This window comes from Callithrix jacchus, chromosome 7, assembly GCF_049354715.1.
Source record: "Callithrix jacchus isolate 240 chromosome 7, calJac240_pri, whole genome shotgun sequence".
NCBI lineage: Eukaryota > Metazoa > Chordata > Mammalia > Primates > Cebidae > Callithrix > Callithrix jacchus.
Window position 1 is genome coordinate 101,193,859 of NC_133508.1, and position 27,864 is coordinate 101,221,722.

At 39.9% G+C, this 27,864-nt stretch overlaps 1 protein-coding gene across 5 annotated transcripts in view; it reads left to right on the forward strand.

Annotated features, from left to right (window-relative positions):
• The window catches only part of ROR1 (receptor tyrosine kinase like orphan receptor 1), a 400,362-nt gene that overhangs the window by 264,987 nt on the left and 107,511 nt on the right, over window positions 1–27,864 (forward strand). Inside the window, exons 1-4 of one of the 5 annotated variants that reach the window (XM_078332125.1) lie at window positions 3,908–4,249; window positions 7,621–7,914; window positions 8,261–8,548; window positions 9,229–9,259. In XM_078332125.1, coding sequence (XP_078188251.1) covers window positions 8,287–8,548; window positions 9,229–9,259 — 293 coding nt within the window. In that variant the 5' untranslated portion in view covers window positions 3,908–4,249; window positions 7,621–7,914; window positions 8,261–8,286. Of the gene's footprint in view, window positions 1–3,907; window positions 4,250–7,620; window positions 7,915–8,260; window positions 8,549–9,228; window positions 9,260–27,864 lie in introns of those variants that run through there. The other 4 variants (XM_078332124.1, XM_035251729.3, XM_035251728.3 and 1 more) reach the window with 4 other exon arrangements.

Consider the following 27,864-nt stretch of genomic DNA (forward strand, 5'->3'; position numbering starts at 1 on the left):
GTTTATATTCATCGTACCACCTCTGTACTTAACCTGGGGCAGAGGTTTGGATAGTGGAGAATGTAAGATGAAGGGTTGGGTTGGAGATGTGATTTCACTCTTTATCAGTAATGTGACTTTAGGCAACACACTTAATGTTTCAGCACTGGTTTCTTCTTCTGAAGAAGGGATTGTAGTGGAGAATACTCCTGAGAATTTTTGAGGAATAAATTAATTACAGGGGTTAGCAGAAAGCCAGGCAAGAATCAGTGGTCAGGAAATTGTAGTGATAGTTACTGTAGCCAAGTATTCTCTTAGTCACTGCACAGGAGAATCATTTGGAGAAGGGTTTTTTTTAAATGCTCATGTATAGACTCCATCCTCGAACGATTAAATTAGAATCTCTAAGGGTGAGAACCAGGTACCAATATATTTTTCTGGAAAGCTTTTGACATTCCAAAGATGGATTATCTCCTTTAACCCCCACAACATCCCTAATGGGTAGGTATCATTATTAGCCCATTTCAGAGTTGAGGAAACTGAGACTCAGAGAGGTTGCTGTGACTTAACATCAAGTTAGAGGTGGTGCTCTGATATGAAGCCAAGCAGTCCAGCTCCAGAGCCTATGCTCTTGGTTGGTGTGACACCATCTATTATTATAAGCAGGACCTCCAATGAGATGTCCTATGCAAACTAAGATCCAGCACGTGGGGTCATCCGATGGTCTCAGGTTCCTTCATACCCTCAGCTTACCCACCTCCTGCTCCTACCTTCAGCTCTATGCATTCAAGACTTCCCAGCAGCCCTGTGTCAGATAATGAACTGTGGTTATTCAGAAGTCCCCTGCTATTTCGGCTGATTTTATTAAACGCAGCTTGTGGCTTCGACTCAAGAATGTGAAAGCTGATTTAGATTATGCTTTGCATTGAGTTTATTAAGATAAAAAATATTTCCCGAGATAGTGAGTCAGAAGTATTTATGGCAAAGTGTGCTGAAAGTGAATGCAGGTTGATAGCGTGAACAGAATGTTCTCTCCAAGTCAAATGCGATGACCTAACTGTGTTTGGCAGCCTTCCTTTATGTTTAGCTAAGCATTTTATTTCATGTTGGGAACCTCCTCCCTCTCCTGAAAAGCATCAGTCATGTGGGAGGCTAGGATTTTGGCATATGCCTCCTTTGATGCCGAGACCCAGGCCCTAAGCCTAATTGTGACTGGCTCCTTGGCTGACGGGTGGGTTGCCATGGCAAAGGACTGCTCAACTTTTTATATCTCAGTTTCTCTCACTTGTCAAAATGGGAATATAACTCTTGGCCCCACCTCCCTCCCTGAGGAGAGATGGTGGGGGGGGGCGGGGGCGGGGGCGGGCACTTCAAAAATTAAGTAATAAATGTTGGGAAGGATTTGTGGATTTGTGGATGTGACATCTTGTCAAGTGGCTAAGTAATAAATGGGGTGTCTCCAAAGCTAATTTGCCTAAAATTCACTTGAGCCTTCCATTTACTTCATCAACCAGCATTTATTAAATACCTGTGAAGTTCACGATAACACATGAAGTGTTATCGTGAATACAAAAAATGAAAAAAGGAGTAAATAGAGTCTCAATTCCCAGAGAGCTCATAAACTTTTTTCTTGCCGTTCACTTTTTTTGGTTCATTAAGCCTCAGTACAGACTATGCCTGTGCTGTATTTAAAAAGCTCATTCTCAATGATGACTTCCAGTTACATCATAAGCAACTAGTGGTGATTTAGTTGTTTTCAGTACCAGTGGGTATTGTCACGTGCTTGATGGACTCATAAAAAGGCAAGAGTATTTTTTAGTCTAGGTTATGAGTAGTGCAAAGGACAATGAAAGACTACAGGTTGGATTGATTGGGAATCCAACTGCATCAGATTATAATATGGCCTCTGCTGTTTAAAGGCCTGGGTTTGGGTCCTGGCTCTGCCACTTTCTGGCTGTGTGTGACTTTGGGAAATTCCTTAACTTCTCTGTGTCTCTGTTTCCTTATCTCTAAAATGAGGTTAATTTTAGAGTCTACCTCATAGGATTGTTATCAAGTTTAAGTTAAAGTGTGTAAGATGCTCCGAATAGTGCCTGGCATTTTGTAAATGCTCAGAAAACTGTTAGCTACGATCATCACTTCCTATTGTCAATGGGAAAAAATGGTGGAACTAAAGGATACTGGCATTTCATTTCCTTACATTGTAAAAATAACAGATCCTTTTTAATTCAGAGCCCCAAACTTTTGCCCAGATCTGACACAATCACTTGGGATTGCCCCAAAGCCCCAAATGGCTTGTTTGGAAATAGAAAACATGCCATGCATGCCACTCTGCTCTCTGACTCATACTGCTCAGGGCCTGAGCTAACCCATTTTGTTCTGAAAGGCTTACACCAGTCTAAAACCACAAGGGCTGGGAAAGGGCAGCTATGGAGTGTGATGGAAAGAGCATTGGGCCTGGAGTCCAAATCCTGGCTTTGCCTTTTATTAGCTGTGAACTCTGGGATAGGCCTTTAAGTCCTCTGAACTGTAGTTTACCCATCCTAATTGTGCAAAAGCAATGGTGAGTGAAACTGCTAAAACCAATTCAGGCAATGGCACCAAACTGTACCAAACTAGTGGTCACTGTACACTCCACTGCCATAAACTTGTAGTTAAAAAAAAAGCCAATTGCACTTAAGAATGTCTTCCATGGAGCAGAAAATTTATTAATCGTATTAAATCTTGACCCTTGAATACATGTATTTCTAATATTTTATATGGCAGATGGGCAGTATACATAAAGTAATCCTGCCAAATAGTATGACTGTCTCAAAGAAAAGCATTTGAGTTCTGAGCTGAACTAGCCACTTTTTCTTTAAAGAATGACCAACAGAAAAATTATGGTTAGTTATTCTTGAATATTCTTTAAAATGAGCAAAATGAACTGGCCACTTCAAGGAAACAGTAGTAGCAGTTGCCAATTATAAAATTTGAACTTTCAAGCAATAATTAGAATTTGACAAAACTTTTAGCTACCATCACAAGCTTGAGAGCTTCTTCTCAATCATAACTGATGACACTGGTGGTGATATAAATGCATTTGAATTTTCTATGCTAGATAAGTAAGGGTGTCCACATTTTGAAAATGAACATAACTCAGTAAACCAGTGTTTTCTAAATGGTCAATGTATCGTGTTACAAAATCATACGTAGAATAACCATTCAAAGTACAAAATAAATCAATCTATTATAATGTGATAGATTATGAAAAGTTTGTTGATATGGTTTCAGATTTCACATTGCAACCAACCTTTAAGAAACTACCACCTATCAAATTTTGATGTAGTATCAAAGAAGAAGAATATCCTAAATCATCTGAAAGACTATTAAAAACCATTCCCTTTTCCAACTTTGGGAAGCCAGATTTTCTTTAACCAAAACAACATACCTCAATAGATTGAATGGTGTAACAGGAGGCTTCAGCTGTCTGGTTTAAAGGCAAATAATAGATGTGTAATAATTTTTTTAAATGCCACTTTTCTCACTATTTTTGATGTATGTGTATGGAAAATATTTTTCACTAAATATGTTTACTAAAATATTTATGTTAAGCAATGGGACTGTCCTTATTTTTAAATAACTTTCTCCTTGGGGGCATCAATATTTTTAAGATTATCTAGGAGTCCTGAGACCAAAAAATTTGAACACTACATCATGGACTCTGGAGCAAAAATAATTTGTTTTAAATCTTGCTTCTACTTACTGTATGATCTTGGACAACTTTCTTAACCTTCTCTGTTTCTAATATGTAAAATGTTCATGCGAATACCTGCCATGACAATAAATATCATTTAGATATTATGTATTATCACCATCATTATGATATCACTATGGTTGTCAGTGACATCATCATCATTATTACTAGTATTAGCACTGGGAGACATTTGTTCAGGGACACAGAGCTAGAGGTGGATTCAGTGGAAATGGAATTTTTTCCTTAAGCCAGACTGTACCCTACCTCCTATTTACCGTCTGCCATCTCAACATTTGCAGTCTAGGGAAGAATGGAAAAGAGGATGAGAAATCTCCCATAGCACATATCATCAGAACTACTGAATCAAACCACTGAAAAAGGTACGAATAGTCAGGTTTACATGTAGAAGCCAGATTGCTTTGTGTGGCATTCAAGCTCACTGGACACCGCTACCTGTCATCCAGTGGTTCTGCAGATGTCCATACAGAAACACAAACTGTCTCAGAAGAAGCACACCAGACCTCAAAGGCCCAGGTCATAGATTATGAATCCAATGCCCAGGATGCATAACCTATTGATAATAGATGTGTATTATCAATAGATTATGATAATAGATTATGAGTCCAATGTGAATTGAGTCCAGTGTGAATTTCCTCTGCACTGGACACCTTTGCTGGGATGCCCAGGTGTTCTCTGAAGGGACTAGTCCAGAACCAGGACTGTCACCCCGAGCTTTGGGTGTAGAGAGGAGAATGGGTCCCCCAACACGAGGCTACTGCGGAAGGACCCAGATGGTTCTGGGAAGAGAATGGATCATGGTCAGAGGCTTGTTCACAACAGGGAAAATAGCAGTCAGTGACAGAAACATGCATTTTTATTTGATTTTATTTCAGTCATGAAATGCTTTTGTGTTCTTTAGGCAAAAGATTGTTCTAATGCTTCTGGTCTTTGCCAAACTGAGGACCAGACAGTCTGTTAGTTCTCCTTACTAAGTGAGCAACTACAGGTGGTAAACAAATTTGAACCTTCTTCTTTGTTGGTGGAAAATTAAAACCAAATTCCCTGTTTGTGGCAAGTCTCCTTCGTTAGGTAAACACCAAGATTTATTTGCATTTCCTTTGTTCTCTCTGGAAACACACTGCTTGGACCATCTACTACACTGATGTCACAGTGCCCTGCAACCCTCGTGTTTGTTTTTACGTATTTATTTTATGGAGCAGATCTGGTGAGGTGCCTGCCTCTGGAGGGAAACCAGAAAGAACATCAGCTAGCACCCGGGGCTACAGCTTAGGCCCATTAACCAGACAGTCTTGGCCGAAGTTGGGGAGGAGCACAACCCTGTGGGTATGTGTGTGTCCGTGGCCCACCTTGGTTTAGGGAGATATTCCAACTCTGTAGCCCTCAGTGGGTCTCATGGTACTAGAGCAGTCTGGTGAAGTGAAAAGACTTGGGGTTGGCAGCCAGAGAGATGTAAATTGGACTTCAGTTCTGCCACAAGGCCTCCGAGAAGTCACTTAACCTTTCTGATCCTAGGTTTCCGCATTGTAAAACAGTGATAATGTCTGATCCTAGGTTTCCGCATTGTAAAACAGTGATAATGACTTCTCCTTTGCAAGGTTATCATGCAGGTGAATACTAAAGTAAAGCCCTAGCATATAGTAGGACTTCTAACCCGTCCAGAACTGGCCAGCTGCCTCAAATGGACTTTCTTTAGGTGCTTGGCTGAGCATGAGGATTAAAGGCCATTAGTGATGGAAGCTTTGGGCAGTTTCCTGTGTAACCATGGGGCAAATCTGCTCATCTCTAAGACATGATTTCCTCATCTGCACTGGAAATCATGGTGTGCCTTTCTTACTTCTCTAGATTGTTAAAGGATAACAGGAGACAGGCTGTCAAAACATTTTGTAACCTGAAAAGCAGTATACAGACTTTGAAAATAATAGTAACAACATTAATTCACAGTTTTACATGCTTCCTTTTTACCAAACACTGGTTTAAGTGCTTCCCAGATGTCACCCAATTTCATTTTAATGCTCCTCTAACAGTTCCCTCAGATGGAGCTCTGTTTATTGTTCCTGTTTTTCAGTTAGTTAAACTGAGGTACAAAGAGGTTAACTTGCCCAAAGTCATGCAGATAGGCAAGGGGCTGACCTGAATTCAAACCCAGCCAATTGAATTCCAGAACCTGTCCCATGAAGTATTAATTACTATGCTTATAGTGGCATTGTTATGTGATTACATTGCTATCTCTAAGTTTCTCTCCACAGAGGGTACATAGTTATCTATTCTCAAGGAATGAGATGAGGCTATAAAGGTATAATAGTGGCTCCATAGAGCCATCTGCTAATTAGTCTCCCTCCTTTCTGGGCATACCTCAAACATCTTAGGAACATACGTGCTTACATCCATGAGCAAACACATTCATGGATTGAGTATAGATATATATAGACTGGAGAAACAGGCCCAAAGATAGAGATCAAAATATAAATGTTAGGAAGCAAAGCATTAGCAAGATCACTTATGGACTCATGAAACTGTTGTGAAGGATAATTATTCATTGGCTTAAGTGAGATGGAAAGTGTCATTATGGTAATGCAGTGCTCAAGCTTAATCTTTCCTACTGCACACATGATACATGCCATTCATATGTGAGACACACTCCTGTGAGGCTGCCCAGATGTTCACAATGTTCCTCCTGAATTGAGGATGGGGGGGAATTTGAGCAAATAATGAATCAGTTATTTTTAGCATTTATGAACTCATTTTACAGACATTTGGGCAATTAAATTACCCAGTTAAATAGCTCAAAAAAAGTTACTTTTCAATAAATTCCATTAAATTCAACAAATTTGCTGCACTCTGCCTGTGCTGTCCAATACAGTAGCCACTAGCCACATGTGGTTATTTAAATTTAAAGGTTGAGTTTTCAATTGCTGCAACCATATTTCCTGCATTCAGTAAGCCCTGTGTGACTAGTGGCTACCAATCAGCGCAGATTATGGAACATTTCTATCATTGCCAGAAGTTCTGGTGGATAACGCTGTTAGACAGTAGTATACACTGAGGATGCAGTGATGACCAGAACATTCCTATTTCTGCCCTTATGGGGCTCATAGCTCTGCAGTGAAGACAGCTGCTGAACAAGTCACCCCAGATTTGGACCTAGGAGGACGCAGGACAATGAGATGGTATGGCAGGGGTCTACCCAAGAAGGGGTGTCCAGGAAAAATAACACCAAAGAAAGCGCCCTACACATGAATAACAGCAAATTTTTAAAATAAATCAAATTTAATTTAAAATAAATTATTTTCTCTGCAACTGGATACTACAACTAATGTTTAAATACTTTATTGAATAAGCTTAAATGAAACTATTTTGTTATTAAAATGTATAATGCAATAAATCTTAAGAGGAACAAAATGCAAAATGTATATGCAGCATGATTCCATTTATATGAAGTTCTGAAACAGGCAAAATTAACTCATGATAATAGAAATTAGAACCTTAGTTGCTTGGAGGAGGGGTGGGAGGGAGTGGTTGGGAGCAGGGACCAACTACAAAAGATTGTAGGGTACTTTCTGGGGTGTTGGTGTTCTATCAAGGTAGGGGCATTGGTTACATGGGTGTAGGCATTTGTCTGTACTCATGGAACTGTATAGCTAAGATCTGAATAACGTACAGTATTGAATATTGAATTTATATATATGTGATTGAAAGAATTACATATTGCAACATTAAAGTTATGGTTGATATGAGTAACATTATGGAAATATCCATTGCTTCATACTCTATCTGCCTCTGACCTGGCCTTCATAACCTTATGTTGTCAGTAACAGAAAAGTTTTAGGCATCCTTTCTGATCTTGTGCCATGTGGCTATGAATGTGTTATTCCTGACCCTGACAGATTCTTACCTGACCCTGGAGGAACCAATGAATTACATCATCATGTCCCTGGCACAGACAGCAGAACTGCGCTGCAAAGTCTCTGGGAATCCACCTCCCACCATCCACTGGTTCAAAAATGATGGTCCCGTGGTCCAGGAGCCCCCGAGGATCTCCTTTTGGACTACCATCTATGGCTCTTGGCTGCGGCTTTTTTCAATTGTTGATGCTTTCTTCCTTATCAAAAGTGGACAGACTGGAAGGATGTTTGTCAGGATGTTAAGAATGGTGTTATTTTTGGGTGGGGAGATTTGAGGTGAGCTTTATTTTCTCTCTCTTTTGCTATGTTGGAATTTGGAACAAGGAGTGTATATGATTTTCACAATCTGAAGCATGAAAGCTCATCCATGTAGTCATTTGGAGACTTTGGGTTTTACACTCTAATTAGTAACAATTTTTCTTTCGAGCAGCAGGTTCTATGGGTGATTATTTAGCAGTCCTATGGTCTTGGTCAATGTGATTGTTTCATTTCTTGTGTGTCTAACCTGCTTTTCCTGCTGAGCCTCTCTGTGATCCGGAGGGGACACTAGAGGGGATTTGGCTGCTTGGAAGCACTCTGCAGCTGTCTGCCCCTCTCACCTGCCTCCTCTCTGTGTTCACAGATTCTTACCTGACCCTGGATGAACCAATGAATAACATCACCACGTCCCTGGGCCAGACAGCAGAACTGCACTGCAAAGTCTCTGGAAATCCCCCTCCCACCATCCGCTGGTTCAAAAATGATGCTCCTGTGGTGCAGGAGCCCCGGAGGATCTCCTTTCGGACCACCATCTATGGCTCTCGGCTGCGGATCAGAAACCTCGACACCACAGACACTGGCTACTTCCAGTGCGTGGCAACAAACGGCAAGAAGGTGGTTTCTACCACTGGAGTCTTATTTGTCAAGTTTGGTAAGCAGACCCCTACTGGGGATGGACTTCGACGGTCAGCCCAATGTGGTAGGATGGCTGGAGTCCACAGGGACAGGAAGGAAGGAATATGCACACTTACGGAGAATATACTCTGTGCCCACAACCCTAAACCTGGCACAGTTGTACCCATTTTACAAATAAGTAAACCAAGGCCCAGCAGTTAATTACCATGTTACCCAGCTAGTAAACAGCAGAGCAGGAATAAGGTCTGGGTCTTTCTGATCTCACAGCCCTATGTGAAACCATCATGCCATTGAGCACTTCTCAGCAAGAATGCCCCTTATCCAAGAAGCTGGAAATGTGTGCAGCATGCATAGCCCTTTTCCTGCCATCAAGGACTAAAAAGAAGCCTCATGCAACCACCCAGCCCACTGGAAACTCCCTGCATAGTTTGAGGATGCTTACTCTATTAACTCATTTTTTAGTACTTGCCTTAGCATTTTCAGACTCTGAATTGTGAGACATAGACACATTCTCACTGGTATTTTTTTTTTTCATAGAGGTGTCTGGGGGAATAGAGCAAAACAGTAAATTCCAGAAAAATAAATATTACCTCTGGGTGGTTGAGAATTTTAATTTGTAATGATTTGACTGTATCCGTACTCACCCTCCAGTAACCCAAGCTAACTGTTTCTTTTGTTTTCCTTTCATTTCTTCAGGTCCCCCTCCCACTGCAAGTCCAGGATACTCGTAAGTACTTTTGTCTCCTTTCTTGTCATTTCTAAGTGTTTCTCCACAGTTTTCTAGGGCAAAGGCAATGTTGTCCTCTTCTTAGGCCAAAACACTGTGTTTCCAGATGTCATTCCATTTTGCCCTGCCCTCATTCCATTTTGCTTGTTCTCTGCTGTGAAGACTCACAGGAGACCACCATTGGCAGAATTCTCAAGTGTAGTAATTTTGGTTTTGAATGATCAAAGCAAAAATCTTTCATTTACTGTTTTAGAAGTAATTTAACATTCAGTGGCAGAAATGGATTGATTTGGTAAAAATCAAACAAAAAATGATATAGTGCTGGCATGGGAATCTTTACTCTCAGGGTCTGTCTATGTTTCTGCAAGCAATTTTGATGCTTTAATTATCGATCAGGGCAACAATGAGGTAATCACCTTGTTTTTCACTCCCTTTAAAGAACTCACAGGCAGAAGTTCTCACTTATACTGGGGAGGAAAGTCCCAAGGTTGGATTGAGAGTTGCATGGAAGTTTGATTCATTTTGAGTCCCTTGTTAATGGAGTCTAAAGATCCAATTTCTTTCACTGATGCTATTGTTGGTGCATTTGTCCTGGCGAAAGGATTCTCATCTTTCGCTTTAAGAGTATCTACTTGGGACATTTTTCTTTATGTATATTTTTATTTGAGTGGAAGGACCCACTTATTTAAAACTCTTCCTCTATAAGAAAAAAACCCTCCATTCTCTGTAGACTTCTGAAATAAAATTTACTGGGCTCTGCCACAAGAGCATCAAAATGTCTGATCTAGACTATACCCCTGGCAAATATAACAGCCACTTAATTTGCTCCAGTCCCCTCTGTGTCACTAAATTACAGTGTAGGGTATTTTAATGCATTTGTGTGCGCCTGGAGGCCCAGTGGCCCACAATCCCATTAATGAAATAGGTAATGGGTAAAAATAAACATTGGCCTTCAGCCACACAGTTCTGCTGTTTCACCAGCCAGTTAAAGGCAACTGTAATAGAGTCTTTAAAATCACTCAAGTGCTAATTGCATTCTACTTGCCCAGGTAGAAAATGCTGATTGATCTTAAAACAGGTCAGAAATTTGGTCACTCAGCCTTGCATTTCTTGATGCTAATCTTTTTTTATTTTTTTTTTTAATGGTTTCACCATTGGTTATATGTGGAATCCTTTTGAAGTCTTATTTAAACAAAGATTAAGACTTTTGTTACTTGTAAAAATGCCTCCCACCCTGGTACCTTATTTGTTCCTGTTAATCTGTGTTTCAAATGTGGCTGATAATCTATATCCCAGGCTGATTAACGTGGTTCACTAATCTGCCTTTACTATTAAGTACTGTGCTGTTGACTTTCAGTCTGTTGTATTTGCATTAGAGTTCTTTTTTTATTATCAAAATTATGATTATACCCTTCTGTGTCCTTCTTGAAGTTTTCATTCTTCACCGCCATCTTTCTGATGAACCCAATCTAAGTCTCTCACATTTTTTAATTTTATGCAAGGATTTTATGCCACTGTTGTGAACTGATACCTATGGAGAGGGTATTGAAGTTCCTTAAAGATACTCAACCACAGCTAAAAGTATCCTTTGATGTCAGGCAACTGTGTTTTATATTAGCTGTCAGATTATCTATTACATTAGTCAGTAATGGCATGAATGGTATAGTTACCATGTTTCCTTGCAGGGAGTAACAATAAATACAATTCGAATTGGAAATCCCATGAGGCCTTTTGCAGTTATGCCTCAGTTCTCTTTTTGGCATTCCTTGTTGGCGTTTTGGTACCTTTTTTCTTCTTTCCTGGTAATACATGCTGCTTTTATCTCTTATCTTAATTGCCACCACTTCCCCTGTCTCTAGGAGTTCTTCACTTCCTGAGACTAACTCTCAAATACAATGCTGGTTCCCATCCCTACCTGCAGAGTAGCCCTCAGTAGGCAGCCAACCCTCTCACAAAGGGGAAAGGCAGAAGATAACAAAATGATACCCATGGGGAATATCACAACATTGAGGTTCCTCTGAAGATTTTTTGTCAAATTGCATACTACTATTTCCAAAAGAAGAGTGAAGTACAGTTATAAATTGCTTTGTTTATTTGAAAGTAGCACAAGGTTACTGCAAAAGAAATAAAAGGAGTATCCATGATGTAACCCTAACATTCAGAACATAAGAACCATGAAATATGGTAGGCGTATGAAACCTGGTGAGAGCTGAGGTCCATTGAGGCAACAGGACTATACAAATCCTGCCTGGGAAGCGCTTGTAGGGACCCTTGGGACTATGGCCCAGAAAGGCACCTGTCACTTCCTCTGAGGGACTGCATCAGGTTTCCACATGAAGCCTTCAGAATGATATTTTAGTTTATAGTAGTAGCAGGCTTGACATTTTAGTTTGGTTTCTGTTCATAGCTTTAGTTTTCATGGATCCTGGCCCACCCCTGACAATTACAGGGCCTGGGCCATGACTGCAATAGAGATTCACATACCATACGTCTAAATACTTAAAAGTTATAAATCAAGCTAGCAAAATTGTTAAATAAAATATGTTCTATCTTCCCACAGTGTCAAATATACTTTTATAATGATAAAATTTAAAAATACATATAAAATTATGGGGTTTTTTAAATGACTAAGTGCCAGTAACTATCAAAAATGACTATTTTAATCATTATTATGCATGTCTGTATGTTCTGTTCATGGGCCAAAGATATTACATATAATTCATAGATTGTTATATATTAGTTCCATAAAAATTTGTTTCCCTTCCTTTCAGCAAAATGACTTCCTAAGTTATTTTTTACAAGAGTTTTACAGTATATATTCTATTGATAGCATTGCTAAATTAGACAAATTTCTTTTTCTTTTCCTTTTTTTTTTTTTTTTTTTTGAGACAAGGTCTGGCTCTATCACCCAGGCTGGAGTGCAGTGCTGTGTGATCTCGGGTCACTGCAACCTCTGCCTCCTGGGCTCAAGCCATCCTCTCACCTCAGCCTTCTGAGTAGCTGGGACCACAGGCACGCACCACCATGCCTGGCAAGTTTTTGTATGTTTTGTAGAAATGGGGTTTCTCCATGTTGGCCAGGCTGGTCAAGCTACCCACATACCTTGGCCTCCCAAAGTGCTGGGATTATAGGTGTGAACTATTACACCATTGCAGCAGGTCTGGATAAATTTCTGAAGTCCTTGTAATTCTTGCTTTTCTTTTCTTCTTCCTCTCTCTCTCTCTCTCTCTTTCTTTTTTCTTTCTTTTTTTTTTTTTTTTTTTTTTTTTTTGACAGGGTCTCATTCTGTCATCCAGGCTGCAGTGCAGTGGCATGTCCTTGGCTTACCACAATCTCTGCCTGTGCATTCAATCAATTCTCCCACCTCAGCTTCCCAAGTAGCTGGGACCACATAGCTGGGAATACAGGTGCTAGCCACCATGCCCTGTTGTAATTCTTACATTGTAAAACTAATTTTAATTTGGAGAAACTTTACTCCCTGGAGCCAGTGGAACTATAGTTATCAATAAAATTCCTAAAGTGATACTTAAATTTGTAAATTAACTAAGAATTTTACATGCCATGTTAAAACACAGAAATGGGATCATATATAACAAATAATTATTATTGCAGAATATGTTACAAAATACTATAATTTAGTCATAAAATTAGTATCATGCTTCATACATTATCCGAGGTTTGTACAAATTTAAGACTAATATGAATTGTTTAACATGTTAATTTTCTTGGGCAACTGGAAAGTATCACAAACTGCATGGCAAAACAATAGAAGTTTAGTATCTCATAGTTCTGGAGGCTAGAAGTATGAGATTAGTGTATTCATGGGATAAAGAGTGTGCATAGAGCCCTTCACTTCTTGGGATCTGACAATGAGTTCTCGCACAATGTAACTAAAACCTTAGACATCCACTGCTGTGACCAGCACTGTTCTGGCCCAGGGAACATTTCTCTACATGTCTTGTCCTCTATCCTTGGAAAAGAAGGTGACCACAACCGCATACTGTCAAAGTTTTGTGTATTGTGACACTGCCAGTGGAGGAAATGAACACTTCTTAGAGCCCAGGAAAAACTGCTGTGGCAGAACCACTTCAGCAGGAGAAAAGATAGATTAACCAATTTGTCAAATTCTTCCTCTCAGTTTGAATGCAGAAGATTCTTGCACAACAAACTTCATTCCCAATATTACCAAACATCTATTTTCATTATATTGCAACCAGTGTTTCTGAAAGGGCTCACAGATGAGAATAACATTTGTAAGAGTTTTGTAAGGCTGAGAAAAACTTTGCAATATCAAGTGTTATGAGTTGAACTGTGTTCTCCTCAAATAGGTATCTTGAAGTCCTAATTTCCAAGTATCTCAGAATGTGACCCTATTTGGAAATATGTCTTTACAGAGATAATCAAGTTAAAATGAGGTCCTCATGGTGGATCTCATTTTATGACTGGTGTCCTTATAAAAAGGGGAGATTTAGGGCTACACATATAGGAAGGATATCATGTGAACACAAAGACAGGTTGGGGAGATGTGTCTATAAGCCAATGAATACAGAAAAATTCTGGCAAACTTCTAGAACTTCTAGTTCTGATATTGGCCTCAGAATACATTGGGAAGTATTCTTTTATCTTCCATATTTTAAGAAGAGTTTTTAAAGGATTTTTGTTAATTATTTAAATGTTTGGTATAATCACCAGAAAAGTAATTTGGGACTGAATTTTTCATTGTAAAAAGTTTTAAAATTACTGGTTCAACTTTCTTACTTGTTATAGGGCTATTCAAGTTTTCTATTTCTTCTTGAGTCAGTTTTGGTAGTTTATGTCTTTCTAGAAATTTTTCCATTTTATCTACATTATCTAAGTTATTTTATTCCTTTATCGTTCTCTTAATTTCTGTAACATCAGTAATGATAGTCCCCTTTTCATTCCTAATTTTAATAATTTGTGTCTTTTTTTTCCCCTTGGTCAGACTGGCTATCTAACTAAAGTTTTGCCAATTTAGTAGGCAAAGAACTAACTTTTGTTGAAAACTGGACATTTAAATAGTGTACTATGACAACTGTTAAAATAAGATTGCCTCTCCTCTGATGTTGCTGTGTGTTATTTTTGCTATTTGTTTAGTGAATTTCCTGAACTAATTTTGTATAGCCTGTATTCTCTGTCATGTACTCCCTTTAAAGAGAGAAATCTTAGCCAGGTGCAGTGGCTCACACCTGTAATCATAGCACTTTGAGAGACCAAGGTGAGCGGATCATGAGGTCAGGAGTTCAAGACCAGCCTGACCAACATGGTGAAATCTTGTCTCTACTAAAAATATAAAAATTAGCCAGGCATGGTGGCATGGGCCTGTAATCCCAGCTACTCAGGAGGCTGGGGCAGGAGAATCACTTGAACCTGGGAGGTGGACATTGTAGTAAGCCAATATCTCACCACTGCACTCCAGTCTGGGTAACAGAGTGAGACTCCATCTCAATGAGATGGAGACAGACAGAGAGAGAGAGAGAGAGAGAGAGAGAGAGAAAGTCTCTACTCAGTCTAGTAACCAGTTCATGATTAGACAGAAATTTCCCTAAACCAGTAAGTCTCCTACCCTTTGGCAAGAAGTTTAAGAAAATCTCTGTCCAATCATTAACTGAAGAGCTCCAAATTCATCCTGCCTCCTCTAGTGACTGCTGGGCTGCTAGTTTTCATGGTTACTGCAGCACTTGAGAGAGGAAAATGGGAATAAGGCAAATTAAGCCATAAAATTCCATTCATAACAAGCAGTAGCTTTTTTTTCCTATCTCTCACTCTCTCACCTGTCTTATAACATATAAGAAATCCTAACATGGGACTTGGTATATAATTAGCATTGAATGAATTTAAGTTTTCTTTCTTTTATCTTCTGTGGTCTGCAGAATCAGTCTATAAAAAGGAAATGATAAAAAATAAAATGAAGTATCTATCTCATAGGGTTGTTGAGAAGATTAAATGACATAAGATGATGCATATATAGAAGCTAGCACTGTACCTGACAAATATTAGGAGTTTGATAATATTACTAATATTATCATCATCAATGTTATCTGAGCGAAGAGGCTATGCCTTTTTTCCAGGCAGAGTTCTTCTGTTGGATAATATTCCCAGCTGTGAACCCCAATCAGAGAACTTGAAGCCTTTATTTTCTTTTCTCTCATTGGCCTTTGGCTAAAGTCCCTTTCTGAAGAGAGCAAAGTGACCAGCTTTTGATGAATTATTTTCCTTTTTTATCCATTTCCAAGTGTTAACCATAGTGAAGAAGTGTAGCTGGGTGCTAGCCCAACCGAAGAAGTGATAATGTAATATCCAACCCAAGATAAACTCAAGGATAAGTTTCAACACAGCTACTCAGGCAGTTGAGGGGTGAGGCATCTTATAGAGTGGAGACCAGGAAGTCACTTGGCAGCTGGGCCAGGACACAAAGGGCTGTTGCTCCAGTGAAGCAGCTAACCTCCATCTCTTCATCAAACCACCCTAGACTCAGCACTCTGCAGAGAAGGAGCAGATGGATGGAATGTGTGGAAAGATTAGATAAAAAAGGATTTCCCAATCCAGTAGGGAATAAGCAAAAAGTACAGAAGGTTGAGAAGCCAAGCTCTTATGTCCCAATCCACCTCCATCACTCAACAATCCCCACTGTGTGAATAAGGTGTGGAAAGCTTCCAGTTAAAACAGTACTTGTGAATATTGGCAAGTGTTATCTTTGTGTGCATGGCACATGTAAAGGGAGAAGGGTGAAGATACATCCTTGCCTTCTAGGAGTACACTTTCTGAGAGCTTGTTCACCAGGCTGTGAGCTTCTCAGTCTGTTTCTCACAGTCTATTAGTAATGAATGTATCTTCCACTTAGCACTGCAGCTAGTACATAGTAGATGCTCAACAAATGTGTGTTAAATTGAATGTTGAAAGTCTGCATCCTGAAAGCTTTTCTTCACATATGACAAGGTTTTTTATTTGTTCAACACACTTTTACCAAGTTTTTCTGTGTTTCCAATCTTTTGATTAGCTGTTTTTAAGTCAAGAAGTGGGTGTCGGCAACAAAACCAGTCAAAAGTCCTCATTCTACATCATTTACACTTTCCCTTCCTGCATTTATAAGTTTTAGTATCAGCTTCTACAGTAGGTTCTAGAACAAGTAGTGCTCAAGGAATGGAGAAAATGTCTACTACAACCCTGGCTGTAGGTGAACCAAAAAACCCCAGATAAATCAAAGTGTAGTTTAGAGTAGTGCTTCTCAAATTGTAATGTGCATATAGATCACCTGGGATTGTTGTTAAAATGCAAATTCTGAAAGAGCAGGTCTGGGAGGGGGCCTGAGACTGCATTTCTTACACTCTCACAGCGGGTGCTAATGCTGCTGGTTCATACACTTAGAGAAGCAGGGGTTTAGAGAAGAGGTGCCTGGCTGGACATTAGTTCTTTCTGTATAATTCACTAGCCAGTGGCCCTGGGCAAATTGCTTACTTTCTCTAGGCCCCAAGTTTCTTTATTTGTAAAGTGATGCACTTGAGCTCAAGGTCTTTTACGATTTTTTTCTATCTACATGTTATGACTAATTGAAACTCACTATTTCTTCTATTATAGTAAGATTTTTTTCATTGATCTGAATTTCATGCAATCTGCTCCTAGATTCTCTTTTCCTACCTTGAGGTGTTAATGACCTTCTTTTATCTGTCAGGATGTTCTATCCTGCACATTCTAAACAAGGTCTTATCTAGTTACTTTCAAACAGTGTGAAAGATTTTCACAGGGAACTCCTACCTGGAAACTCTCTCAAATTCTGAAGTGGTTGTGGTATTGTGCCCTCCTGGGTGCCCAGGAAATTACTGTTCCTTTTGCTGGTCAATAGAAGTCTCTACTTGCCTGCTGTTAAATAGAACAGAATTTTCTCCCCATGTTTCTTCACTAGGCTCCTGCTATGTTGGGTGAGTGCCTGTGTTTTAAATCAAATGAAAGGATTGCAGCAGGAGGCAGTGTGGTGATGGATGCAGCCTCCCAATGTCTTCACATGGGTGTTTTTAAAGCACTGACCTTGTTACCTGACTGGTAGGCTCCAAAGGCTGATAAGAAAATAGGATCTGTGGCTTTGCACGTGTGGCTTATGAATGCAGGTTTGTTATTGATTTATCACATCAATAGAGCTTTTTGAGGGAAATGACTGAATCTCACAACAAACATAGCTAATGAAATGTTATGAATACTCCTGATGATGTTAAAGGGTGGCTAAGTATAATGATCAGTTCTTTGCATAAATGATGCATGTAATTAGCCTTTGACTTTGTAGAGGAGGAAAGACTTACCCCTACCCTCTTAGGTTCTGTGGCTGGAGCCTATGAAATGAATTATCAAAAGACAGATTAACAGAATAAAAAACATACAAATTTTTTTGAAGTTAATATTTTTACATGACACAGGGGGTTTCTTAGAAAGAAGTAAAACCCCAAGGGCTCATATATTATTGTAGCCAAGAATGATAGATTGTGGGGAGATGATAAGACAAAGGAAAAAGAGGTTTGGGATAGGGTGGTAAGTTGAGGGAAAGTGACTAGAAAATGCGTGGAGGAAACTAATGGAAAAGAAGTGTTGTGTTAGCAAGGTTTGTTTGTACAGATTCATCTCATCATCAACTCATTATCTTCTGTGGCAAGAATGTTTTCTTCTTCATGGTTTAGGGAAGAGACCTTCCTCACAGGAAATTTATGCCCTGATTTTTGCTAGAAAGGAGGAAGACAGAGAGCCCTTCCTGAATCTTTTGTTTCTCAATTGTCTTCAGCCCCAAATTATGACTATGCCAGTGAAGCATAATGTAGGATGGCATATTCTAACCCCCCCCGCCCCGTTCAGTCTAATGTGCAGGTTTCTTCTGTCTTTGTTAAGCCTCTGGTCTTTGTCAGTGTCAATGTTTACAATTTTATCTAATTGCTCTCCTCCTTTTAAAATAATTTTTAAAAATTTGTTTATGAATAGTTTAACATCTGTTGTTCTCCTCTCTCTGTCTCTCTGTCCCATACACACCCAAACATACTCATTCACAAATTCACACATGCTCCAAAAGCAACAGCAGCTGGGGTCTCATTTTCTAGGGCAGTGGTTCTCAACTCAGTCTTGACCTTAGATTCACCCAGTGAGCTTTATACATTGCATATACCCGGGCTCCACCCTAATTAAGTTAAATCAGAATCTCTCAGAGTGATGCCCAGTCACGATATTTTATCAAATCACCCCATGTGATGTCATGTTCATGCAACCAGATTTGAGAAGGACCCTCTCCCATCTCCCTTCTCACCTGAAGGTAACTTGCATTAGCCAGTTCTACCTCTCTCTCTCTCTCTGTGTGCCCAAACACCATATTGTAGACACCAAAGGAGTTGCAGCAGCAGAAACTCTGTGCCTGGATGGTGACATGCATACTGCATTATCAGGGTCCCGTCAGGAAAGCAGAATAAATTCTAGACCACTTAACACAGGGACTTTAATGCAGGGAATTGGTTACACAGGTGACGAAGTTTGCCAAAACAAACAAGAAATGGTTTTGCAGCATCAGCAACAGACAGAGGCCCCAGCTACACCTAGGCTGGAGGGAAAAACAGAAGGGGTAGTTTTACCAGTGCTTAGGTTTAGGGTCATCTTTGGAGGCTTGATTGGCAGCATGTCTGTTCTTTGGGTGCTGGAGTCATGAGAAGATGCTTCTACTGCTGGGGTTATCACTGAAGGTAAAAAGAAGGGAGAGAAACAACTTGGCTGCTCTCTTCCTTCCCACTTTCAAATGCCAGCCAGTTTCTCCCATTAGGGGAATGCTGCAAGAAACTGTATGACACAGGGAGCCTGAGAATCCAGCCTGCAAAGGTCTACCCTGCTGACCCAAGCAGGAAATGGGCAAGGAAAAGATCTGAAGACAAATAGGCTCTGCAAGAGCTCTCATCCCCTGGGTTGATTTCCATGCCCTAGAAAGCTGGGCCTGGAGGCAGCCTTGGAGAAACAGGCTGGGGAGAAGATAAAGCATTCAAGAAGCTGCAACTCCTGCCCAGCCTTCAGGTAAAACCATTCAGTGGACAGTCTGGATTGTGGAACTGAGGCCTGGTGCAAAGGTCAAGGCTGAGGGGGCAGACATGATGGTACATTTGGCTAAGTTGGTGGACAAAGCTTTGAAGGGAGTGAAACTCCACAAGAAAAACTAAAAAGGAACAGGAATAAGCAGACCTCATATTTATAGTACTGTCTGTAATTTTTAGAATATTTTTTCTTATCTCCTTTGATCTTACAGCCATCTAATAGCTTTGACTAGGTACCCTGGTGTTTTTGTTTTCTATCTAGCACAATAAAAAAGTTGATAAATCATCCACCTTTGCTCTTTACCATAACAAGTACCTTTTAACTGTGTAGAGGGGTGCTCTGATCTAGCCCTCAATATATATGAACTCTTGAAGGCTAAAAACAGAGACAATAAACTTGTAGATATTTGCTTCTTGGGACTCCAAAGACAGAATTTGCTAACTGTGGTAAACACTAAGTGCTACTCTGTGCCAGGCATTTTTATAAAACTTTGAACAAGAATTGATAGACTGTGAGTTCCCCATTTACTCACTCAAGGAGACTCAGCAAAGGATGAAGTTTTAATCTGAGCCCATGCAGATGGACTCCAGAGCTCAGACTTTGGCCAGTCTGCTATACAGTCTGTCCTTTTGTGGGGAGATGATCAGTTGATGAACTCTGACCTAAATTACACATTTAGTCACCTTAAGTGTTTGATTGCTGAAAGGACTCACAACACTCGTTTATCCTCATGGGGTATTTTTTATTATAGATGAGGGAAACAACACAGTAACAGCAGAAGACAGATAGGTAATGCAGGGGTCCCAGAGATAGCAGATACAAGCTTCTTTATCCTCCTAAAACTGGGTTGCACAGGGCACTCTTTATCTGCAGGTCTTGGACCTTTATTGGCATACATGTGCAAAACTTGGGTTTCAAGACGTCCAATAGTGGAGGTCACTTATAGTGAGCCAATTGCATGGGCACATTCCAGCCATGTGACATACACCTTAATGATTGAAGCCCAAGACAGGTGCAAATCATACATCCAATTATTATTACTAAATAATGCTGAATGACTGATATAGCCTGCGCCAAACAACTTCAAAACTCACTTCTCCCTTCAGAGTAAGTTTCAGAGCATCACTTACTTTTAGTAAATGCATTTCATAGCGATTGCCGATAGTTAGTGATTCTGAAGATTAGTCTGCGGTCAATTCAGGCCAGCTGGGATCACCCTGTGCTTTTCAACCCTCTTGGCCTTGTTTAGTATGTAAGTCAGGAACCCAGTCCTAGAACTTGAACAATGGTGAAGTCATCCAGGTATAAATACTTTCCACTGGGATGCGACGTGTTCCATAGATAATAGGAAAATTCTCATGATTCAGTCATTACAAATGTCTGTCCCTTCAGTGGATGGCCTGGTATTGCTGTGGCTAACTTCTGATGTTCTTGCCTTCTACTAATTATCCTAAGACTGGCGGGGTAGCTGTTCTATGTGCTTACATGAAACCCCAACTTTCTCTCAAGGCCATTAAAATATAGCATGAGGGAATGCTGTGATACTTATCCGTGTCTGTAGAGTAATGCTGTCCACTGGAAACATCATACAGGCCACATATGTAATTTTAAACTCACTTTTAGGCCAGATATTTTAAGGCTAGTCAAGTGAAGCAGTGAGAGTAGAGGAGGAACAGCGAAGTCTGCAACTGGTTGTGATCATTCAGTTGTAAACACTACTGTACTTGGACTAGACTTAAGATACATTTTAAAAAGTTAAAAGAAACACATAAAATTAATTTTAATATATATTTCATTTAACCTAACATATCTAAAGTATTATCATTTCAACATGAAATCAATATAAAATTATTACCCAGCTTTATTGAGATATAATTGACAAGTAACAATGATATATAATTAAGGTATACAAGATAATATTTTGATACACATATATATTATATAATAATTATTATAATGGGATATCTCATATTCTTTTCTCTAAGTCTTCAAAATCCAGTGTGTACCTGTATTTTATATTTACAGCACATCTTAATTCAGGTGCTAAATTTTCATTAGAAATACTTGAGCCAGGTGCGGTGGCTCACACCTGTTATCCCAGCACTTTGGGAGGCCCAGGTTGGTGGATCCCTCAAGCCCAGGAGTTGGATGGAGACCAGCCTGGGTAATGTGGCAAAACCTTGTCTCTAATAAAAAATACAAAAATTAGCCTGGCATGTGACACTTGCCAGTAGTCCCAGCTACTTGAGAGGCTGATGTGGCAAGGTTACAAGCCCAGGAGGCAGAGGTTTCAGTGAGCCAAAATTGTACCACTGTACTCCAGCCTGGGCAACATAGGGAGACCCTGTCTCACAAAAAAAAAAAAAAAAAAGAAGAGAAAAGGAAAAAGCCATACTTGATCTGTACTTATATTTTATAACAGGAATAATTAAAAACGTAGGTTCACATTCCCAAGTTGTTATAGGTATACTCAGTTTTCTGGTAACTGAATCAAATACCAAAATATTATTTTTAATTTTTGCATCACATTGACAAACTGGTTCATTATTGTTAGAATAATTGAATTGACTTTGAACCACAGTGTATTATTTTTCAAACTATTTCCATCCACATTAAATAAATTCACTAAATCTTGTATCAATTCAGTATTATTTATATGAAATTCAAAGGGATATTGCATAAATTGAAAGGAAAACTAAATTCATCAATGTCAACAAAACATTTAAATTCTTCTTGTAGTTTATGCAAGCAATTTACAAAATGCTGTTAATTACTATTAAAATCTTCAGCATATTGATTCGTATTAAATGTATTTTAAAAAATGATTGTTGATTTGTATTGTGAAGAGCCTCAGTTACAACATACATTCTTATACCTGTCTAACTAGATTACAATAAGCTTTTCCTTTTCCTGAAGCTGCATCTTAAGTTTGTTCATATCCAGTCTAGTGTCAGTGCAAAAATGTAAATCATATTGCCATTTTTTTCTTTACTTTGATTATTGAGTATTTGGCAACTATCCTACCATTTCAAGAAAGTCTTGAAGTGGAGTTAGCAGGACAGTAAACCTTTGTAAAACTCTTCTGCAATCAGTTAGCAGGCACTGGCAAAGAATTAAATCCATTGCCTTTGTTTTTTTCAATATCTCTGCAAACTGTCAATGATTCTATTTGCACATATATATGAAATGATTTTAGCAACTGTATCCATGACATCTTAATTTATAAAGTCTGTCTCAGAAAACTAAGCACATATATTTTCAGTTTGTATCACAAAGTACAAGAAAGCAGTGAAAGAACCATCAGTTTTGTTTTAAAATTTCACTAAATCTATTTTGACCTAATGGCTAATACCATCCATTTGACCTAATACCATCCATTGTGATAGAAACTATTTTTTTCATACCTAACTGAAATTCTTTGACAGATGTAAAAGATTATAAAGTACCCCACGAGTTCCATTTTACAGGCTGCAAATTGACATTTCTTTGTGAATTTGAAAGTCCTTTAGTGTAAACATACCCAAAATATGTATTTTCGAGTTTCTCTTATATCTCATGCCTCATCAAAATCTGAAGAAAAGTTTCTGCAATTTTTCAAAATTTTAATCAATTGATTTTGTTTTTGTGTGAAAGGTTTTATATTCTATAAGCTAAATAATGGCTAAAATAATAATTTCTTTTACTATCTCTTAATCTGAAAGTAGTTTTATACCTGACCAGAGTTGCAAGTACAGATTCTGTTAAAATTGTGTAAACATTTTTTTGTAGGATATTTATTTAATTCTAATTTCAGGTGACCAATTTCATTAATTTTTTTTTAACTGTGGAGAGGGAACTTTTAAAAAATCAAATTCCACTGTGTATTTGCTGAAAAGGGTCGCTTTAATATTGTCCACTTTATTATCTTTATTATCGTTAAAATTCTTTTTGCACAACAAACAACTTTTGCTGGGCTCTGCCCAATTGAGATCCATCATGAAATTTGTGGCATATCTTCTTCCTGTCTCTTTTTTCCATGACTTTGTTGTTTCGGAGAGACTTTCCTTGCCCAAAACACTACATAACTCATAACTTCTCCAGAATAGTAGGTGTTTGAATCAGTTTTCTGTTTAGGGCTAAAAATAGAAATTCAGAAAACAGGAGCAGGAGTCTGACAGGATTTCAAAGCAGCATTCAGCAGGCTACATTTCTGCTTGGGTTAAATATATCTGTGTGTGTGTGTGAATATGTGTGTGTGTGTGCACGTGTGCGTGTGTGCTATTGTTTGGGTGATCATCGTGATTAAAGAGAAAGGGTAAATTGCAAAGAGAAACACCACGAAGTTGCAGAGTAAAATGTTATTCTTTTAGATTAGGGTTAATTTTGAAACAGCCCACCACTCTCGCAGGCAGATCCCTGCAGAGGTTCATGGCAATGAGGGAAGGCAGCCAGCGCTACAGAGGAGCCAGGGAGGTCACAGCTCCTGGCCCAGTCTCCAAGCAGGTGTGGGTACCTGGCTTTCCTGGGAAATCTCCCTTTCTTTTTATTAGTATTATTATTACTGTGGTAAAATATACATGACATAAAATATACAATTCTAGCCATTTTAAAGTGCACAGTTCAGTAGCATTTAGTACATTCACAGTGTTGTATGATCCTTACCACTGTCTAGTTGTAGAACATTTTTATTACCCAAAAAGAAACCCTATGCCCATTAAGTGGTCACTCCCCATCTTTTTCCACCCCCAGCCCCTAGCAATCACTTATCCGCTTTCTGTCTCTATGGATCTGCCTACTCTGGACATTTCATCTAGGTACATGATCCTGCCTATGTCCAGGATCCAAATGACAGTTCATATAAATGGAATCATACATAGTGTGTGACCTTTTGTGTTTGGCCTCTTTCACTCAGCATAACGTGTTTAAGGTTCATCCATGTTGTGACCTGTATCTTCCTTGTGTTTTGATGACCTTAAGAGACTTCCTGGCATAGCAATGAGAGGCCTGGCATTGAAGCCATGCATACCTGGATTTGAAACTTGTCTCACCTTTAAGCTTCAGTTTTTTATTTTGTTTTTTTTGAGAGGTTTTCACTCTGTCACCTAGGCTGGAGTGCAGTGGTGCAATCATGGCTCATGGCAGCCTCACCCTCCTGGCCTCAAGTAATTATCCCAAGCAGCTGGGACTACAGGCGTGCACCACCACCACCTGCTAATTTTTTTATTTTTTTGTAGAGATGGGATCCCACCATGTTGCCCAGGTTGGTCTCAAACTCCTTGCCTCAAGCCATCTTCCCACCTCAGCCTCCCGAAGTGCTGGGATTACAGGTGTGAGCCACCATACCTGGCCTATGCTTCAGTTTTTTTATCTGTAAAATGGAAATAATGATATTCATCTCTGGAATCTTTGTGGAGGTTCATTTGCTCATTCAAAAAATAGTGACGGAGCAGCCACTGTGTGCCATGCCAAGGCTTCAGGGATATAATGGTGAATAATACCAGGGAAACCCTTTGTCCTCATAGAACTTGGTTCTATCAGGAGAAATGGACAATCAACTTGGAGACCAATAAATAAGATAGGAAGAAGAAATGCTGATGTGTCAGAGAGTAATGTCTGGGGGTAGCAATTAGCAACTTTAACAGCTTGGTGAGCAAAGGTTTTCTGCCAACGGGCTGAGCTGACCTCTGAGGAACAGAATGAGTCAGGCTTGCAGAGCGCAGGGAGAAGAAATCTAGGCAAAATAAGAGCAAGAACAAAGTCCATGACATAGGAATTGGTTTTGTCACAATCATGGAAGAGAAAGGCCAGTGTGGCCGAAATTGGAGGAGTGAGTGGTGAAAGTGTGACTTTGGGTTAGAAAGGCAAGCAGGAGCTACATCTTTCTGAGCTGTGTAGGCCAGCATTTGGGCGTCATTCCAAGAGCCATGGAAGCCACGGGAGAGTTTCAGCTAAAGGGGTGATGTGTCCTCATGTACAATGGAAAGAGCACTCTGGCATCTGTGTGGTGGGTGGATAAGAGTATGAGCAGGAACTGGAAGAGTAATAAAGAAGCTATTGCACTAGTCTAGCTGAGAAAAATAGGTGGTGTGGTGACTTGGACCAGGGTGGGGTAGATGAGTTGCAAAGAAGTAAGAAGATTTGGCTGGGCGCTGTGGCTCATTCCTATAATCTCAGCACTTTGGGAGGCTGAGGTGGGCAGATCACCTGAGGTCAGAAGTTCGAGACCAGCCTGACCAACATGGTGAAACCTCATCTCTACTAAAAATACAAAAATTAGCCAGGCATGGTGGTATATGCCTGTAATCCCAACCACTCAGGAGGCTGAGGCAGGAGAATCGCTTGAACCCAGGAGACAGAGATTGCTGTGAGCTGAGATCGTGCCATTGCACTCCAGCCTGGGCAACAAGAGCAAAACTCCATCTAAAAAAAAAAAAAGAAAGAAAAAGAAAAAAAAGGGTTTGAGACAGCTTGAAGAGGAGGCAGGTGTGGAGGGTTAAATTGAATAAATAAATAAATAAATAGGATAAAGGGAATCCAATCAGAAAATGCATCTAAAATGCCTAACTGCTTAGAACAGAGGATCAACTCATGTCCCGTTCTGGTTCACTCCCACGCACACACCCATAAACCTTGGTGGCTCTCTGAAGAAGTATTTACGGGTTTCATCCTCATCTGGATTTTCCCATCATCGGTAATGAGCAGCAGCTGCAGGGAGAGGGGGGTGAATGTGTCTCTGATTTTCAAAGCGTGAAGACAAAGTCTACCATTTTCTATTCCTTTGTAATCTTGGTCTCTGAGAATAGCCATAGCCTTCAGCAGCGATGGAGAAACAAGGTTCTGTGGGATGAAGCAATTAGCCGTTTTCTAGGAGAGGAGGGGAGAACCAGTAAGGAGGGTGTTCTCTCCTCTCTCGCAGTTGCCAGAGCTCAGCCTGAAAGGGATTCCCTTTCTCTTCTCTCCTGCCACTGTAGTGCTTCCCTGTGTTACACTATGCTGTGGTCCATGGTTTCATTCTCCAGGCAGGACCACTCATCTTTGTAACCTCTACCCCTGGCACAAAGAGGGCCTCGCTTAATGTCTAGACACTTAATAAGCAATGGAAGACACCAGTGCTTCTTGTCTTAGAGCCGAGAAACTTCTAAGTTTGCAGAATAACCTGGGAATTTTTTTCTTTTATGAAGATAGGAATAATAATAGCATCTATTCAAAATATTGTAAGGCTTGTAAGAGATAATTCATGTCATTCACTTTGCATGGTGCCTGGCATTATGACAAGTCCTCGATAGAAGTTTGCTATTACTAGGGGCCTGCTTCCTAAGGCTTCATTAAGAGTTCTGTGTGTAAATGGCTCACAGAGCCTCTTTGAGGGCTCTGGATTAAGAGGGAAGTATATATATGGCTAATCTCCAGGAAAGAAGGACTCTGGTGCAAGGACCCAAATAAGCCCCATCAGTTCTCACTCAGTAGGGGCTTGATGGTGGAATTAATAAAGTGCCTTAGGTTTACTGCCATTTCCCTGACAGCCTAATTTCCCGTGTATTGTGTACCAGATGAGACATAAGGGATTGTGAATGCAAACAGAAAGTGGGATATTGTTTACTGGGGCCAATATAAATATGTTTGGGGAGGAGGAGAACAAAGACCTAAAGGCCTGTTGCTGGCAGAAACCACATTAGTGTTTAATACATGACCTCATCCTGGTAGAAATAATAGTTCCCACAGGCCTGCCAGGGAGTGAGAGAGCCGGGGTTATCTGTACCCACACATGTCAGGAACCTCAGGGGTGCTGGCAACTGGTATATGACCCTGACCCAGCTTCCAAGTAGCTCCAAGGCATGTCTGAGGAGGGGCTTCATGGATGGTGTCCTCCTTGGAGTTCCAAACACGCAGGTCCCAATATCTGGATCCCACCTCTGCTAGACACCAGCTTGTAGCGGAGACCTCAGCTGGGAGCCTGGTTTCCCATACTGAAATACTGAAATACATAAATGTAAATTCAGATAAGAATTCAATCCCCCTTAGAGTTGTTGTGATGAAAAAACAAGATAAATAAAATAAACAAGATTTAAAGGAAATGCTAACTGCAAGAGAGCCTTTGGCGTTCATGGTAACCTCGCCCACAGCTGTGTGTTTGTCCCTCACCTATCAGAAGCACTGAAATCCCAGGCTTCATCTCCAGTCTCTAGCTTACCTCCTCTATATAAGTCTGTTTTATTTAATCGGGCCTTTTGTAAGGTGTGTGAAGGAGCTAATAGAGTGGAAGTTCAGGGAATCCCTAAGAAAATACTATCCACTTGGGGTTCTTATGCTTGCCCGATCAGTCAGAAGATCCCAACTACTCCTAGGTGTGCCTCTACCTGCTCCAGGTGCTCCTTTATTTTACCCATTTTCTCCATGGTAAATGCAAGTGTCAGGCTTTGAAGGAACAAAAGAACCTCTACAAGCCTGAGTGGAAATTCGCAGCCAGTAAGTGAAAGCATGACTTCAGTTTGATGAAGGCTAGGCCCTAAGAACTGGACACGATGAAGCTTACCGGTTTGCCAATCTTTACCTTCTGTTTT